This window comes from Coccomyxa subellipsoidea (genome assembly GCF_000258705.1).
Source record: "Coccomyxa subellipsoidea C-169, whole genome shotgun sequence".
Lineage (NCBI taxonomy): Eukaryota > Viridiplantae > Chlorophyta > Trebouxiophyceae > Coccomyxaceae > Coccomyxa > Coccomyxa subellipsoidea.
Window position 1 is genome coordinate 3,498 of NW_005178030.1, and position 18,018 is coordinate 21,515.

Genomic DNA, 18,018 nt, shown 5'->3' on the forward strand with positions numbered 1-18,018 from the left:
ACATGCGAAGGGCTGCCAGGGATACCGGAATTTGTTTTAGATATGACTCGTTCTATTTAAAAAGTTTTGGATATGATTTTTTTTAATCCCACTTGCCAAGAAACCAAACCTAAGCAATTCGCAATGAAAAGGAAAGTTACCTCTTCAGCTGTAATCTGGGCTTCTTGCAGCAAGTTTTGCAATAATTCGATGTTTTCATTCCCCACAACTTCATCAAGATAAAAATCGTGAAACCACTGAAAAGCTTTGTCTTTGTCAACAAGTACGCTATAGCTTGGTATGCCGTAACTGCCCCGTGCGCCTATAAAAATTAATTGTCACAAATATTGTTAGGAAAAATGTGAACCAGCTGTATGCGATGAAATTTGAATATAGAGTCGGAGCAACAAATGATCCCACGTGATCATCCTCTGGACCTTATTAGCCATTGCCGATCTACGCAAATGACATGCACCGGTTGCGAAGGTAACTTCAAGAATGTGAACAAATTGTGTGGGACGGCCATGTGCTACTCTTTATCATCATGTCAGGGCAAATACATATTGCTATGAACAATGGTGGTGATACACACCAGACGTAAAGATATTATCCATTAATGGTCATCGTATACAGGCATTAGGTCAGATTAGGGATTGCATGTAACAAGCTGTGTAGTTGCGCTATCACAGACGTGACAAGCATATATGCCGAATTTGTACACTTTTGTCACCGGTGGTCCTTTCTAGACGTGAAATTGACCATGCATGGGGACATATCTAGATCTATACCGTGCCCAAATAAATGCACCACGATGTTTTGAATCGAAATTGCATCTTTACCTTGCTCTCCCCATTCTCCTCGTTCCTCTAGCTTTTGTAGCATCCTTATAAGTGCGGCAATCTCAATATTACGTTGTTGCACCTACACATGTACAAAGACAAACCTTATAAAAACTTTCAATAACATATTGATCATAATGATATCGCATGCTTGTGACTTCATTGTTCATTGATTCATCCTTGCTCCAACCTGTAATTTCAAGTCGCGCATCTCCTTAGAGGCCTCTAATAAGGTCCTATCGTCACATATGTGGTGACAATTACCACCACTTGATGTCGTGTCCCTTTTGCAAACAGATGCTTTCAATGTCATCAATGCCGACCTGTGCATGCGCTTGACCCAACAGTTAGATCATTCATCTCAAAATGGCCTTAAATTTCATCTGTATTGAAAATGAAGTTGCTGACAACGTTGTTAACATGCATGATGCATCTTAAAGTCGAACCTGAGCTTGAACATGTTTTTCGTCACGGCGCCCGGGCCCGGGTTGAAAGTTTTGTCAGTTTCAACGGCTACAATGTATGCATCGATTGTATCAAAGATGGCTGATTGCATATGAAATATTAATGCGCCTTGGCTACTAGCATTAGTACCTTTGGTAGGGTCACCGCGCAACACACTGGAATTCCACACACTCGAATGAATAAAATATAGATTACTGTAGATGTTAAAAAATGGAATGTCTTGACAAGTTGAACAGTTTTGAGAAGCCGAAACAAGTCAGGCAGTAGCAATGCTCTTGAGGTCGTGCCTTATCTGATATTTAAGATTCTCGTTCTCTTGCCTAAGGTTTCTAATGATTGTGTCAGGGTCCAACTCCACATTCGTTGTCACCTGTGGCACAGACATGTCAATATGTGCATGCTTGCACATAGGCACTAGAGCTAGCTCTGTTCAGATGATTTTTAAAAGGATCTTTAATCACTGAATATATATGTTGGCTTGCCCACATTTTCAAACTTGGCAGTATGAACATTTTAATCTTGATGCGAAGCCATAAGATGTCGATTGCTGACTTACCGAGTTGCAAATCATGGCGACCCTCTGAGCAAATCGACATGTGGAGATAGACTCCTCCAGTTGAGCTGAAGCACCGTTGATATTGGCAATCATGACAGTGCGACAGTTGCCACCCAGGCTGTCCCTTAATACTGTTGTCATCATGGAGTTGCGGTATGGGATGTGAAGCCTAGCTTGCCCCATGCTGCGCTCCTAGATAAGAACATGTGTCTCACATACTTTGTGTCAACAAATTTTTAGCAATGACGTTTCCCGTGACTTCAATTCCTTTAGTACATTTGCAAACCATGAGGTATTTTACCTGCAAAGCAATTATGACTTGCTCAAGATAATGCAAGGACAGATTGATGTATTTTGCTTCCTTCAAGATGGTGCCATTAATTTGTGTCTTGGCCACTCGCTCCGAACCCGCCAAGTCTACAAGATTTAATTTTGACCTCCGCACCACCTCCTCACCAGTCTGCAAGAGCAGATGTCTTTAGAATATCAGCCTGCATGCGCACGCGTACCGGTACTTCCCAGTTTATTACTTCCTTATTAACAGGTCTGTCAAATAATAATGATTCTAATTGTCTTCTTCAGTTGTCCAAACTTTCAGAGCACTTGGGCAGTGGAACATCAGTGCACCTTGCGTCCTTCCAAGTACAACGTGAACACACAATGCGAGCGAGATGAGGCCATGTTCATGGGAGTCTCACTGATGGTACGGTTGGTATCCCCAAGGAACAACTGTCACAACATGCATCAATGTCAGATCCTGCATATGCCCACTGTGCAAGCTGCTTTCTGCGCAGAGCTCCTTCCTGACAAAAGGTACGTTGATTTAAAAGTGCCAGTAAAAAGACCGTAATGTGACATAATCCCTAAATAGTGTGCAACCGGTAGGACGTGTTCTGACAGAGAATTCAAAGTGTTTGCCTCGCCCTTCAATTAATATTCTGCAAGTAAGAGCAGGCCGCAGATGCACTCACCAGTGCATACTAAGCACACCAATATATCTTCAAGCACATCAGTGGAATGCATTGATGGTTGCATGAACGGGCTATGTGTGCATGGCCTTCAGGCAGTGCTTCCAGCTTGCTTCTACATTAATGGCAGAATCGCACGAGGTTCAAAGCATCCTCTTCCGTGTCTGCGCGCCGCATTGAGAGGTTGCGAGTGTGTATGACAGCGTCCTCATCCTCCAGTATATGGATGCGCTGCAAGTCTTCCAGAAGCCGCACTTCACGCTCCTGGTCCAGCAGGTCATAGCCTGCCTCATTGAATATCTCCAGGTAGGACACGTGCACCTGTGCAAGTCATGACCTGATAAGCGCCAAGATCATTGGCTCCTTGGAGGTGCCTGCCATACTGTGTGTTTGCGGGACTGCTTAAATGTATTGAAGAGAGCATAGGAATCCACCACAATCGAGGGCTCAAGTTGAAAGGGACTTAACAAAGATACAGTGCTGCCCAAACACCACAAGCCCGCGCTAAAACACAGAAGCCATAGGCCCAGTCCCAAGGGGGATTCCCTGGGATGTCAACCCTGACCAAACTCTCTGGAAACACAAATAGACGCCCAGCTGGCTGGGAGGCTGCATGCCATGGACCTTTCAAGCAATACGACACTTACTCAAAATCAGCCAATCGTTGCAACCTTAGCATGGCAATGACATATTGATGAGTTTGGGACAGTTTGGCGTGCAGAGTGGCATCATGGGTCTAGATCTCCCTGGTGTGTCCAAAACAGCAGGTGTGAGCGTTGATCATACCTTATATTCCGTGTCGGTGCGCTCTGCAATGCTGTGAAACATGAGGGCGATGGCCCTGGGAATGATGCCTCGATCTGCGTAGCGTTGAGGTCCACCAGTGATGGTGAAAGTTTTTCCAGAACCAGTCTGGCCATAGGCAAAGATGGTCCCATTGATGCCATCCAAACTTTGTAGCACCAAGTCGCGCGCCACACCATCGAAGACCTGTGCAATTCCAGGAGTTGCATGACACAACAGCATTGCTGCAGGGGATTTTTTCAAGCAATTTCCCATCTGTGGATGCAGCAGAGGCACAGTGCAGAGAGCAAACCTCCTCCTGAGTGCTGCTGGCTGAGAAGAGCGAGTTGAATGTGAAATGATGAGCTTCCTTCTGGTTGTTCACAAGCCTGTGGCTACAGGCTGGTGTCAGTAAATGCAGTGCCCCACAGAAAGACTGCTGCAATAGAAGATACACAGATAGTATAATAGATCACCCTTGGTTGAGCTTCCGAGGGACATCGAAGCGGACATGATTTTCGTCGTCTACTATTTGTATACACTCCGATGGTTCCGAGACAGGGCGGATGCGCAAATATATCTGGATATTGCTCTTATCGGGGACCTCATCATCGTCAGACTTTTCAGATTCTGGCATTTGAAACACATTATCAGAAGCACACTTTCATGCTATCGGACACAGAGAGCTGGTACCCAAAATCAGGAAGGGAACATCAAGCAATCAAAGGGACGGCAACTCCTATGGGCAAGGTGCAACGACCCTTCATCACTGTAAAATTGCATTTCCGAGATTTTGTCACCGATGGTTGTTCCCATCCCAACGTCCAATCTACTAGTCTTTACTTGTCCAAGATTGTTGACTTGGAAGGGTTAATCCCGAGGAAGCTCCCCAGTACACCCACTCCACATGCGCCTTTCCCTCGGAACACAATTAACCAGACCTAACCAAAAACAATATTTGACGAAGTCGTTTATGAAGAGCACTCTTTTAAGGCTGCTGTGGAAGCGGGATCAGCATTAGCTTTGAGAAGGGCAGTGCCAGACAAGCGATTCTTCAATCTGGAGGAATGACTTAATTGGGAGCTCTGAAGCAGAGTTGCCTAGGGAGAGCGGCTAGGGATGGAGCCCGATCAAGCGCCTCCGGCACCAGCTCCCCGTCCAAGGCCTTTCCCGTGCGTTGGAAATCCACCTGGACCACGATGTGGACACACTTTGACAGCAATTTCTGGTCCGGAGGGAGAGTTCTCTGCAGCCAAGCTCGTTATGTTTGGTGAGGAGCCGTCTTGCACAAACACACATCTGTTCTTAATCAATGGGTCTTGACATCACCATGATGCCGGAGGAAGGATTTGTCCTGTCAGAACCCTCAATGGTGCATGGGATGTATCTTCCTGCAATTCGCCTTCTGGTGTGTCAAACTTCCTTTCTGGCTCATTTTGTACATTTCTTAAAATCCAAAGCCTTAATACTCTACCTGGATCAAAATGAGAGAGCATTCGTATCGGAGATTGACTCAGCAATCCTGTTTTTATGGGCATACCTCCATTATTAGGCCCATATGTCTCAGATATTGAGTATCCACACTGAAAGTAAGCTCTGTTTTCATTGTGCAGGGGGAGCCACAGCTTTGGAAGGGTCACAGAGGACAGATGGAGGCCCCCCAGCATCTCCAGGAGCTCCCTCTGGTTCAGGTATTCATCGGGCTCAGACAGCCTCATATCAAAGCGTGAGCAGGCTCAAATTTTGCGCAAGGGCAAGCTCTGTAGGTCTAATAAATTACAATGTCGAAGCGAACAGAGTTGGAGCAGGGCTGTGAGATGGTCAGTTGTGGCATATAAGGTGTCTCCTGCAACAACGCTAGTCTCCTATGCCTTCTGCTTCTCAATTTCGTTGCACATCAGTGTAGCTCGTGGCATCTCACCGATTTTATGCACGACACTAGTTGCCAGTATAACACCCAGTATTGTCACCCACATATCTGATGCTGTCATGCCAAGTGGTTTAATTGCAGACCAGGCTCCAGCAACATTTCTGATGGATACAGCTAGACTTTACTGTGGAGCTACCATGAAGCGGACAAAGGTTTGAGTGGTCTTTGCCTTGCAGGCATAAGATTGGCGGGAGCCACGAGTGACGTACACATCATGGATGTGAGGAGCGGGAAGTGGGAACAGGTGGTGCCACAAGGGGATCCGCCGTCGCCGCGAGCCGCGCATGCAGCTGCTGCCGTGGGCAGCATGGTGGTCATTCAGGGTGGCATTGGGCCGGCAGGGCTCGCCTCCGAAGACCTGCACGTCCTTGACTTCACCGAATTTGACCGCCCCCGGTGGCACAGGCACGATTTCACAGCCCCACACCGCATGTATTTCTGTAGACGTCTGTGACATGAAGCTTTAAACATGGCAGAGTGTCTAGGCACTGACAGAGGTGCTAGCTGCCTTGGTCCTTTTGCCAACAGACACTTTGACGAAGTACATGAAGCATTGGCGGCATAAAATATAGGAAAACAGCCCCCGCTAGACCCCTTGGAGAGCAGAGAGGAGGCAGACAGCAGTGTCCTGTTGCGTTTCATTCTGCACAAAGTCATGACCAATCCTTGATCTGATGAGACTGCCTTGTGCAGGGTGATGGTGCAGGGCCCGGGGCCGAGTGCACGGTATGCGCACACACTGGCACTGGTGGCCAACCGCTTCCTGGTGGCCATGGGCGGCAATGACGGCAAGCAGACACTGGCGGACGCCTGGGCGCTGGACACCTCTGACAAGCCCTACCAGTGGCGCAAGATCACTGACGCTGGTGACACACCCAATGCCAGGTAAGTCGCGCCCAATGCCATCCTGGTGTGAATAGTGCCTTCCTCCAAGACCGTCCTGAATGTCATGCGTAGTACGCGCTCGGGTGGTCCTGAATAGTTTTACCCCAGCTTTCAGAAGCCTGATCACTGCAGGATGTGGGGTGGCGGGATCGCCAACATGCATGTCAACAACAGGACCTGATCATGGCCACCTGCATCTGCCCTTTGATTTGATGATCCTGCCTATGAAGTGCGCTGCATGATCTGCCGCATTTCTGTCTCAACAAGGAGTCTATGGTGTGCTTTCAGGATGTACGCAACAGCAGCCGCGAGGTCAGACGGGCTGCTGCTGTTGTGCGGCGGGCGCGATGCGGAGGGCGTTCCCTTGGGCGATGCCTATGGCCTAGCCAGGCATAGGGATGGACGCTGGGAGTGGGCCGCAGCCCCAGGTGCTGAGAGCCTCTCTCAAAACTTTGATAGCTGGTATTAAATAGCTTTCTGGGGCATCCTGTACTCTATGATAAAGCGCGCTGCACAGTGCAGTACAGACCAGAGTCTTCAACCATGACAATTTCCTGCTTCATTATTCTGCTGGACAGGCCTCAGCTGTTGCTGGTGAAGGCATGTATGGTCCTAGCACCCTATGTCTGTAGAATGGGATAGATCGGAAATAATTCATTGGTGGTGGTGTGCATGGAGCAGGCAACATGCCGACGGCACGGTATCAGCATGGGGCGGTGTTTGTGGGGGCGCGGCTGCACATCTCTGGGGGCGCTGTGGGCGGCGGCCGCATGGTGGACGACCAGTCTTCCATCGTGGTGCTGGACACAGCTGCTGGCACCTGGTGCACGCAGGCCGAGCCCTCTGCCATGAACGGCGTGGCCGATGACGGCGCCGATGACTGGGCTCGCAGGTGCCGCATTGCTCCCTTTGCTGTGCTTGAAGCCACATGCACGATCTGACAGCTGGCCGTCCTCGCCACCCTTGATGCATATTATGTCTTGGCCTTGTTCACAAGGTTGTCTCTAGAATTGAGCGCCATCTGCTGTTGCAGCGTCTTTTGGAAAAGCCACATCACCGCATGGCAATTTTGGATTTGCCTGGGTCCTCAAGGGAGCAGAATTCTTAGCAACTGTTCAGCACCTTTTCTCAGAGGTGTGACCATGCTGTGCTGAGCGAGTGGTGCTGCCAACAGCCGGTGCAGGCATGCAGTGGCAGCGGTTGGGCAGTACGTGTTCACATACGGTGGGCTGAGAGGCAGCGCACTATTAGACGACTTCCTGCTTGCAGATGACAGCAGCGGATCAGAGCTGTCCATCTGCGACCCACGCTCAGGCGCCTGGTAAGCCTCATGCTTCAATGCGCCCTCCCTGATCCTGGCTAGATCTGGCCACAAGAACGAGGCGTCCCAGGCATGAAGGTTCATTCAGGTGTGAACTTGTGCAATGTGCAATTCAGATTCCAGATGCTCGCCTTGCACCTCACGCTCAGGTGCTTTTTTATGTATGTGGTGAAGAGACGGGCGTATGGCTTCCATTGTCGACATATGAGATGGCAAGTGTACGCACATGATTGTGCAGGCGGCAATGGCTAGATGCTGCGCATGGGACGACGGCCGGGGCAGAGATGCTGGCTGCGGCGGCGGCTGAGGAGGCAGCTGCGGCTGCTGCACTTGGCGTGAGGAGGGTGGGAGCTGTAGAGGACTTGCGCTGCCTGGACGAAAATCTGGACAGTGTAGGGCGCAGGTGAGTGCTCCGATTGTGAAGAAGCGAGCAAATGCACTGGCGACCTGTTGCTTCTTTACAATACCATTTCCAGTCCCTGTGAACTTTGCAGATGAGTGGCAAGACAATGGTCACGCTGCAAGGCTGGTTCCCAATCTCTTCAGCACCTGCAACTGTTCAAAGCTGGATTTGGTGACGGTGCAGTGGACTTGAGAGAGCTGACTTCACATGTCTTGCTTGGCATTACAAATTGTGGTACATTGTTTCCTGCTTAGCTTGGGGATTAGAAGGTACAGCTGTGCAGGCATGCTCGGGGATGTACTTAAATGATGGTTGCTTGCTTTCCAGGATGGCGGGGAGGCCAGAGGAGGACTTGTCCAACTCCAGGGGTGGCTCTCCCAGCCTGTCTCTGCATCAGCGAGGCTTGGACCCACGGACGCCGCCGACTCCCGACGTCAGACTGTACCACAGAGCAGTTGTGGTGGCACAGGCAAGTCCACGCCCTGCAGCTGTATCTCACTTGCATGTTCCCATGAACCTAATTACTGCCTACCGTCTGGGATGTTTTGAAAGTGCTTGTATTCCAGACTATTTACCAGAATCCTTTGAATGACAGCTCTGTATGATGCCACACAAGAAGGTCACTGCACTCAAATGCTCAAGCGGTGCTGCTGCAGGAGGGCACGGGATCCTTGAGGGGCTTGGTACGGCAGCTCAGCATAGATCAATTCGAGAACGAGGGGCGCAGAGTGATGGGGGCCGAGAGTGCAGTCAAGCTTCCAGCAGACGGCCGTACACCCATCTTCACCCACAGCATGGATCCTGGCAGCATACATAAGGTACTGCAATGGCTGTGAAACCTGTCTATCGTTCCGGCCTGACCCTGCCTTGGTGCCGGACTTGAGAGCGCTGAAACTTTGATCACAAAGCCAACTGGAGGAACCTGACAGTGGCAGCCGTTGATCTTGCCATTGTCCTGCTGTTGCCAATGCTGAGTCCTCCTGTGCTGTGCTGTGCAGACTGTGTTGCGAGAATTGCTGAACCCGCGGCAGTGGAAGCCGCCGGAGGACCGCAGCTTCATCCTGGATGGGGACCAGATCAACACGCTGTGCGACCAGGCCGAGCGCGTCTTCCAGCAGGAAGCCTCCGTGCTGCGCCTCAGAGGTGCTGCCGCTCTCCTGCTTTCCAAATCAAGGTCAAGTTGGTGTACTGTGCGGCCTTCATAAAATCGCTCTGCCCAGATGCTCAGGTCAGAAAACAGGTGGTACAGACACAGCTGACTTGTAAACTTTTATTTCCTGTTTGCTTAGGCACTTGAGTCCCTCTTCCAGGACTTTCGTGCAATGCTTATAATTGTGCAAAGGTCTGACTGCGCCTCTGTGATTGCACTGCAGCGCCTGTGAAGATCTTTGGGGACCTGCATGGTCAGTTTGGGGATCTGATGCGGCTCTTTGAGGAGTATGGGACGCCCTCCACGGCGGGGGATATAACCTACATCGACTACCTGTTCCTGGGGGACTACGTCGACCGCGGTGCACACTCCCTGGAAACCATCTGCCTGCTGCTAGCGCTCAAGATTGAGCACCCCAAATCTGTGCACCTCATACGCGGCAACCACGAGGCAAGCACCTCCTGTCACCCCTGGTATTTTCTTGCTGGTTACTAAAAACCATTGCGTCGCTGTAATCCTCTGCATTTCTTTCACTCTTATGCAGACTGCCTAAGTTGTGCAGTGGCCTGAGGCATTGTAAGAAATCCTGATGCATGCCAAGATGGACTTCATATCTGCACATTCAGCTGGCCTTCTCACATTCTCGATACTGTAGTTTGGATGAGCAGATTTCATGCGCATTTAGTTGCTCATCATGGGTGGTGTGCACACGCTCAGGCGGCCGACATAAACGCGCTGTTTGGGTTCCGACTGGAGTGCATAGAGCGCATGGGGGACCAGCAGGGGCTGTGGGCCTGGCAGCGCCTGAACAGCCTCTTCAACTGGCTGCCGCTAGCAGCCCTCATCGAAGACCGCATCATCTGCATGCACGGCGGTGCGCCCCATGCCAAGGGCGTTGCAATCAGGATCCTTGTTGCGCTACTCCGAAATCAAGCCCCACTATTGTTCAATCTAGCAGAGATGCAGTTTCCAGGGATATATGCAGGGGTGTACTACAAAGGGCAAGCATGCCCTTTGCTCTCTGAGGCGTGTGTGGCCAGCTACTCAGAAATTTTTGGGCGGCTCAGCCTGCCCCATGTGACGACAAATTTCTGCAGTGCATGCTATCGGTATCTGCGACTGTCCTGCTCACCTCGTTACGTGCTAGTCTGCAGCCCTGCTAAACTCGCACAGCGATGCGCAGGCATCGGGCGTTCGATCAGCCGGGTGGATCAGATTGACGTTCTACAGCGGCCGCTGAGCATGGAGGACGGGGGTGTGGTGCTGATGGACCTGCTGTGGAGCGACCCCACCACCAACGATGGCGTGGAGGGCGTGCAGCCGTCGCCGCGCGGGCCCGGCCTGGTCACATTCGGCCCCGACCGCGTCAAGGAGTTCTGCAAGGTGCGCCCACTCCGCGCCTGCAATCAATCAGCCGTGCGGTGGTTCTGGGTGTCACTAGATTTGCAGTTGCACCCCTGGGATACCTGCCTCAATTTATGATTTCGCCCTGTTTCGGGGGTTGTGCCTTGTGTGGACAATGTTTTATTTCAGGTGCTTTCATTCACTGCATCGTCAGGCCCTTAGAGCTGGACAGTGCGTGTCTGCAGAAGATGATATCTCTCAGGAGTTGCAACATGTCAAGACTGACATGTGCTCCTGTGCTGTGCAGATGAATGGGCTGCAGATGATTGTGCGCGCGCACGAGTGCGTGATGGACGGCTTCGAGCGCTTTGCGCAGGGCCACCTCATCACCCTCTTTTCCGCCACCAACTACTGCGGCACTGCCAATAATGCCGGTGTGTGCTGCCACTCAAATACAGGAATTGCTGAAGGGTCGCTCACCCGACAAATATGTCATGTATTAGACCTGTCAATCACTGAATCTGGAAGGGCGCCTCATCAAGCTATGGTGTGGTATGTGCATGGCTCTAATAACATCAGCACAGGTGGCAGACTGGACGATGCCAGACAATTGACTCCTGAAATTTAATTCAATGATGGTGCTAACATGTTTCGGCCCACTTGATTCTGCTCTTCAGGCTGGCATGCATGACGAAGACAGACTGTGTTCATACAGGCGCCATCCTGGTGCTGGGTCGGGATTTGGTGATGGTGCCCAAGTTGATCCACCCGCTGCCGCCCAACACGCCGCACACGCCCAAGTCCAGCGATGCAGATGATGTGGAAGAGGAGCCCAACACGCCCCACCCCATGACAGACACCTGGATGGCAGCCATCAATGAGGAGCGGCCCCCAACGCCGCCGCGCGGCCGCCCCAGCAATGGGCCCAACCTTGCTTTCTTTGAGTAGTGATCGCTCACCTGCAGTCAGCCTGCAGCAAGCCTCATGTGATTTTCGAGGAACACTTTTTTCCAGAGTGAGTGGCGCCAGTATTTGGGCCCGTAAGCCGCTGCATTTGTGTCGTCACGTCAGTTCAAGGCATGTCGGGTGAGTGAAAACTTATATGCTCGGTCAGAGCAGCTCCCCCCCACTTCCATGCACCTGAACAGCAATAATAGCCGCCTGGTTGTAGGAGCATTGGAAGCGCACAATGTCTGCCTGGGGACAGAGGGGAATACAGTATCAGCAAGGTCATGCCACGGCATTTGAATTTGACACACTTGTTTCTGTGAGATGGCTGGGCACGTCAACTTAGCGAATGGGAACCAAGTAAGGATTTGGGGCATGCTGCTTTGTGCTGCGGTGCCTGTTCTGTTCTTGTGCCTGGGATATCATAATGCTGCTATTGTTTTCCTGTGGCTGTTTTAGCGTGCTAACTGGCCGATTGACCGTAAAAATGCCGCAAGGGATAAAGATGCTGCATGAAGTCTGCAGCCATCTTTGAGGAATGCATATCTCACTGATTGATTGACTGCTAAGACTCTGTGGAACATGCCATGCATTTGCTCTTTTCTGTGGTATCAAGATAATGCAGATTGCCGGTGCAGAACGAATGCCTGCAAATTGTCTTGATCGATGCGCCATGATTCAAACAGTCTGCTCAAGGATCAAACAGTCTCACTGTAGTACAGGCAGAGGTTGCAGCAATGCATGGCAATCTCGCTGCATCCACATGCTCATATGCTGCCCAAATAAACATTTGGTACAGCTAGCTAGCCTCACGTGCGCTCAGCTGATCACTGCTGGATGACAAAATCACGAGCAGCTTTATAGTGGCTACTATAGTAATGTTACAGATATAGTGCACCTTCCATTGTTTGTTTGTCTGTTCTAATGTACATGCACCAGCTCAGTATTCCAGTAGGGACAACTATTGCAAGTGGGCCTGGGCCTGTCAACTTCAAGAGATTGTCTACATCTCCTACTAATCAGTGTCAAGTGGTAGACTGCATAGAATCTGCACTGGATGGCAGATGTATAAAGATGAAAAGCAAAGAGCTACAGAAGATAGGATCCAGACGAATACAACATGTACACGCACTGCAGTGCACCAACTATTGCCACTGACAACCTTATTTTAACGACCTGCAGGATACTGCATCTTTGACAATGCAAAGCAACTAATATTACTACACCAATGGTCTACTTTTCAGCGCATAGAAATGCGCCTGATAACAGTAATGGGTGACCCGCTCTGTGCCAGCACTTGTGTGCAGACTCCTGCTGCTCCCATTGAATTGATATTTGTTATATATTTTGCTGCTTATCAGCCTCCACACCCTCAATCTCCACAAAATACAAGATCTTCGCGATTGAGCCCAGAGATATGCTTCTCCCTTAGCTTTTCCTGGCCGCTTCTGCGCATCGCAAGGTGCGTGCAGCTCAGATCACAAGCCATGCATGCTCTTTGACGACCACAGCATGCCAGATATGACACAGCCCTACTCTCAGCCGACTTACTGGTGGCATGACATAAAAAATATTATCGTCCTTGAAAGAGCACAGTATTCTCGGGCCTTACCTGAGTGCTTTAGTAAGCTTGTCTCTCGCCAGGAGCGAGTCAGCCACGGTCACTGCAAACTGCACATCTGCCTTCTTCAGCTGCTTCATCTCATCCTCACCTGCGAGCAAGTTGTTGGGCTGTTTTTTATCACAACCCATCTGAATCTCATTGCTGCTGAAATACGTCCCTATGATAACATCACACCTCACGCATGTGCATGCTCTTGACAAACTCAGCACTTGCACACCAGCTGGCCAGGACCAAACCCCAGAACAGTAAGGCAGGATCCACGGTGATGCAGGGCCTTTTCAAGCTGAGCTTGCAGGAGCAGCGCACCCATTGTGCTGTGAAGGGCATCATACTTCTGCAGCGCACGCTCCAAGTCGTCCCTGGCAAATTTTTGGTACTGCATGACGTACTCATCCTTTGTCACCCGGGCCGAAGGGTCAGTCTCCAGGTAAGCCTGGATCACAGGCACCAGTCAAGCAAGCCTCAGAAATTGCATCGCATGGAAGGAAGTAAGTTGACTCTCAAAATGAGCAGATACAATTACATCAGCCCGCGACCTGAACACTTGCTAGCGCTTGGATCTCCTGCAAGTCACAAAGCACCAGGGAGGCATTACCTGATCAGCTGATGCATTTATGAAATTGCACGTCTCCAAAGCTTCTTTCTGCATGCCAATGTAGGTCTTCGAGTTACAGAAGTTGTTTGAGCATGAATATTAAAAACGGCATGCCACGACAACCCTGCTTTGTCACCTTCAAAGATGATCAGATACCGTACGATTAATCATCTCGCATTTTTATGAATTGCAGAAACTTCTGCAAGTGGGCATCTCACCAGGGCTTGGCTGACAGGACCAATATTGCTTCCAGATGTAGCACAGTAAGCCCTATATTGAACTGGTGATCTGCTCCAAATCCGACGAACATGCAGCGCTGCGAAACGTAACATCCTGTGAAGAGGAGATATACTGGTACCAGAAGCAGATTACTGAGAATCTCTTAGTACGGTGGTCCTCACTTGAAAACGACTTTGGGGTGGATCCTTCTCTTGTACCAATGGCAGACCTCGAGCCACAAAAAGTGGCAATAGCAAGTCCCCAAAGTCTAACAAGGATTAGAAAAATTCTGAATGTAGAATCCTCTTCAAAGCAGGAATGCATTGACACACCTTGATGACTCATCTCCATCGCTCTTTCGGAAAAGTCAAAGTTCCGACACGAAGGAGAGAGCCTGCAATTCCTTGCATCAAATTAGAATCAACCAATTCAATCTGGCAAAGGTAGCATTTCTGCTATGTGGTAGCTGCGGACTAGCATAAAAGTAACATAAACCTTGTTTCGAGAAGGACCTGGCGCGAGATTGAACTTGCAAGACTGAGACATTGCGTTCACGTCTGCTTTTCCTTGAGACAATTTCTGATGTTTTCAGGAACCATATTATGATTTGATCAGATGTGTGGGATCGCATAGTGTGAAGGACCCTGGAATGAGGCATGCCAACCAGATTGCTTCTTTTTGCAGTACTGCACGTGCTGATTGTTGGGTTGAGTGGAGACCCAACAGCAGAGGTCAAATGGAAGAGCAAACGATCTCAAATCGTGCATCACAGTCTGGACAAGTCCCATAAGCATTCCCAGCGGGAGGCTGGATGGCTACCTGCGCAGGACTCCTGCGCAGAGAACCTGGAAATACCCAAGGCAAGCTCAAAGGCCTGTCAAGGCCTAAAAGAGTTAGACGTTACAACAGAAAGACTCGCCAAAAGATGCCACGCATGAGTGCATACCGGGACTTCAAGACACTAGTGCTATGTGGTTTCACCGCGTCACCCAGCAGCTCTGTCAGGAGCATTCATTTATTGGGCTATTCCGCTGACACAGGTAGCGCTGTTGTTCTTGACGAGGGGATACCTGCAGCACCACGACACCTGGCGCATGTGGCTGGAGGCCGTTCAGGGCATGCTGCCCATTCAGGCCCTCCAGAAGATATCCTGCACTGCCGAGGCCATCAGCACTGCAGGCCACACCTGCGGAACCAGTGGCGGCCGCGGCGCTTTGCAGCAGCAGCACCTCTTCTCCCTCTACGTCCATGTCGGCTCAAACGAGAACATTGCAGGTGTCAATCTGCTCTTAAGAATCACAGCCTTGGGCTAGAGCATGCTGGCTTTGGATACTCGCACTTGCTGGACTCCCTGATAGGACTTCATTGTGATGTAAATTGTTTCCATGTGGAAGCTGACTGTGTCTGTTTGCCTGACCAGGCTTTCCACGTGAGAGCATCTTTTATGGACGGGTCATACCATTAAGGGTCAAGGTGGGCGTTTCAGTCTTCAATTCACTCACTACGTCCATCAATTTGCATACCTGGAAGTTTCACGACTATTGGTACAGATTAAGGGACACAAAAGTTTAGGGACGGAAAGAAAGTTTTAAGTCAAGCACTTGTTGTGGTGCAGACGCAATGGGGTACCCACTCTCTAACCGCAGCCATCCGAGGGCTGCTGAAGGAGGCACTAAATGATGCGATGAATCAACGCTTTGTACTGCTGTCAGAGTGGGACATTCCACTATACCCACCCACCGTCATCTATGTGCAGCTCATGGCAGAGCAGACCAGCCGACTCTCTGCCTGCCTCGGCCCAATGGTACGTAGGTCGTCCTTTCACTGCACACTCAGAAACGTCTTACATATCTGTTGCCTTCTCACTCGGCTTCATGAGTCCATTTTCTACATTGTGATGGTTAGATTCCAGGGAAACGCCTGTCCCCTGTAGTTTCTCCTGAGTTTCCGAGTTGTTCATAAGCAGATCATGAGCCACAATCCTGTACTTCCCATGCATGCAACCCTCGAGCATCATGATCTGCAGTTTGCTTCTTCACGTTGATGACGCTGTTCAAGCATGCCACTATGATCTCTCCTTCAGCTAACCAGTCCAGTCATTTGTCACTGCTGTGCATGCAGTTCAAGATGAAGCCTGGCAGATGGGTGGGCAGCCTGCAGAACACCAGCTTCCAGTTCCAGCACTGGCGCAGGGCAGACACCTGGTTTGCCTTGATCAGGCGCCATGCTGAGATCATCGTCGAGGACCGCACTGTGGAGCGGGAATTTGCTGAGAACTGCCAACACACTGACGCCAACGTCTCAAGGCACTGCTCCCCCAGGAATCCAAACTTGAACATGTGTGCTGCTCATGCTTTGCGTTCTTTACCCTCTTTTGCGCCTCCAAGACCCTGCAGGTCACACAAGGACTGCCGTATATAATGCCATGGATGGAGTATTGGGTCACAGGATAGTGCAAACTGAGAGGCTGGCACCATGATAGGTGGCGCGAATGCTTCAGCGAGCAGCACTACTTTGCCACGCTACTGTCCTTCAAGGGCTTTGAAAACGAGACGGCGTGTGGAGCGAGTCTCACCAATTCAGGAGTAGATGATACAAAATCGCAGATGATCCCACTTGAGTCAATCACAGCCGAGGGGTGCGCACCCAATCAAGAATCTGAGAATTGGGTGCACATCTCATTTGCAAGTATAACCAAATAAGCCCAAGTCTGCGGCCATGATGGGTATTTCTCACGACGACTCAGGAATGCCTCAACTTTCTGGCAAGCATTGTGCATAAATGCATAAGCTAGCAAACAACCATGCACAGTGGTGCACAGCCCTGGCGAAATCCTGACAGCAGCGGTGTTGCATGTATCTGTGAAACGCAGAGGACTGCAGTTCAGTGTAGAGACTGTTATAAGTATAAAGCATGCATGTCCGCTGAGGGGTAAATTTATGCTTGCTTCCAGGGTCCGGGCTCTGAGGAAACCGGACATGCCGGCCTGTGAGGACAGGCTGGTGATGCAGGCAGCGCAGCAACAGCTGGTGCACTTCAGCGGGTTCAACACAAGTGTGTGTGCATCTTGGACCGCGCCATACAGGCTGCACCTGGCGACAGCATGCCCACTGCTGGCCCGCAAGTTTGGCCCTGAGACGGCGGATGCCTTGACAGAGCTCATGAAGCAGTCAGAATTTCTGAGTCAGGCCAAGCTTGAACAGCTCGAGTGATGTAGCAATGGGTTTGGGCTGTCTTGCAGCTGCCGCTACAGCGGCGCTGTGTATTACCATCAGATAATAAACTTGATTTGACGCTGGTACTAGCAAGATCTAGCTGTAGGAGAGATCTTGGGTCTATCATCAAGATGGGTTGCTGCAGGATAAATGCTGATGCAAGGATGTTGCCAACTATCAGTAAGGTTAAGATGGCTCTGTGTGCCGATCATGATCACCCATACAAGCTCTCATGTGATTACTATATAGCTACAACTCATCATGATGTCCTGTCACACGCCCAGCGGGTGCCCATGTGGTCTAATGCATCAGTGGCATGCATGTGCTGCGCTGCGCGCGACGCGCATTTTTATTATTTCAAGGTCGGCAAACCCTACATAGGGCATACACGCAGAGCGTCTGCAGCATACATTCGATGTGGAAAATACACGCCCAACTTTACAGCACTATATACAAATAAATCCGAGGAGTGGAAGTGATCAGTAAAGACATGAATAGCTGAAAATTGCAGAGGGTCCAAGGTAAGGGTTTGATAGGGCATTCGTCCAATCCCCTTGTCAAGGGTATGAAATGTTTGGACGATGCGCTCAGCTCACACGCTTCCTGGGGCTGGCCCCGGTGTTGCAGAGTGGTGCCCGAGGCAGCTTGCACTCCTTTGGGAATGCTTGAAGTCTGTCCGAAGTATCGCCAGACGTGCACAATGCAGGGCTGTCATATGAGGTGGCACTAAAAGGCAGTGCATCAGCATTGGGACTCTTGTGAGGGGACTGGCTAGATTGTCATCTGTGGGTCTC

General features: G+C 50.4%; 4 protein-coding genes across 4 annotated transcripts; 2 read left to right on the forward strand and 2 right to left on the reverse strand.

Annotated features, from left to right (window-relative positions):
• Window positions 1-1,539: 1,539 nt before the first annotated feature.
• COCSUDRAFT_17907 (kinesin-domain-containing protein) lies at window positions 1,540-4,227 on the reverse strand (the record flags this gene model as incomplete). The annotated part of the gene is made up of 8 exons (XM_005645467.1): window positions 1,540-1,653; window positions 1,840-2,028; window positions 2,141-2,299; window positions 2,467-2,568; window positions 2,946-3,128; window positions 3,594-3,797; window positions 3,904-3,979; window positions 4,067-4,227. 8 exons carry the CDS (start codon window positions 4,225-4,227, stop codon window positions 1,540-1,542), a joined length of 1,188 nt encoding a protein of 395 aa, XP_005645524.1.
• Window positions 4,228-4,709: 482 nt separating this feature from the next.
• Window positions 4,710-11,571, forward strand: COCSUDRAFT_30199 (protein phosphatase 1 beta; the record flags this gene model as incomplete). The annotated part of the gene is made up of 16 exons (XM_005645468.1): window positions 4,710-4,860; window positions 5,204-5,281; window positions 5,697-5,952; window positions 6,214-6,405; window positions 6,694-6,833; window positions 7,084-7,297; window positions 7,580-7,726; window positions 7,965-8,129; window positions 8,457-8,602; window positions 8,772-8,947; window positions 9,128-9,272; window positions 9,503-9,742; window positions 9,965-10,153; window positions 10,463-10,662; window positions 10,931-11,057; window positions 11,339-11,571. The coding sequence occupies 16 exons, from the start codon at window positions 4,710-4,712 to the stop codon at window positions 11,569-11,571; spliced, it is 2,799 nt and encodes a 932-aa protein (XP_005645525.1).
• An 875-nt stretch (window positions 11,572-12,446) lies between these two features.
• On the reverse strand, window positions 12,447-14,267 carry COCSUDRAFT_54081 (hypothetical protein). The gene is made up of 5 exons (XM_005645469.1): window positions 14,009-14,267; window positions 13,791-13,838; window positions 13,502-13,628; window positions 13,184-13,283; window positions 12,447-13,019 (listed from the first exon to the last, which is right to left on the reverse strand). Exons 1-5 carry the CDS (start codon window positions 14,120-14,122, stop codon window positions 12,944-12,946), a joined length of 465 nt encoding a protein of 154 aa, XP_005645526.1. The 5' UTR covers window positions 14,123-14,267; the 3' UTR covers window positions 12,447-12,943.
• An 836-nt stretch (window positions 14,268-15,103) lies between these two features.
• Window positions 15,104-17,221, forward strand: COCSUDRAFT_43360 (hypothetical protein; the record flags this gene model as incomplete). Its single annotated transcript, XM_005645470.1, has 6 exons — window positions 15,104-15,284; window positions 15,430-15,482; window positions 15,625-15,813; window positions 16,131-16,348; window positions 16,492-16,647; window positions 16,963-17,221. 6 exons carry the CDS (start codon window positions 15,104-15,106, stop codon window positions 17,219-17,221), a joined length of 1,056 nt encoding a protein of 351 aa, XP_005645527.1.
• Between the last annotated feature and the right edge of the window lie 797 nt (window positions 17,222-18,018).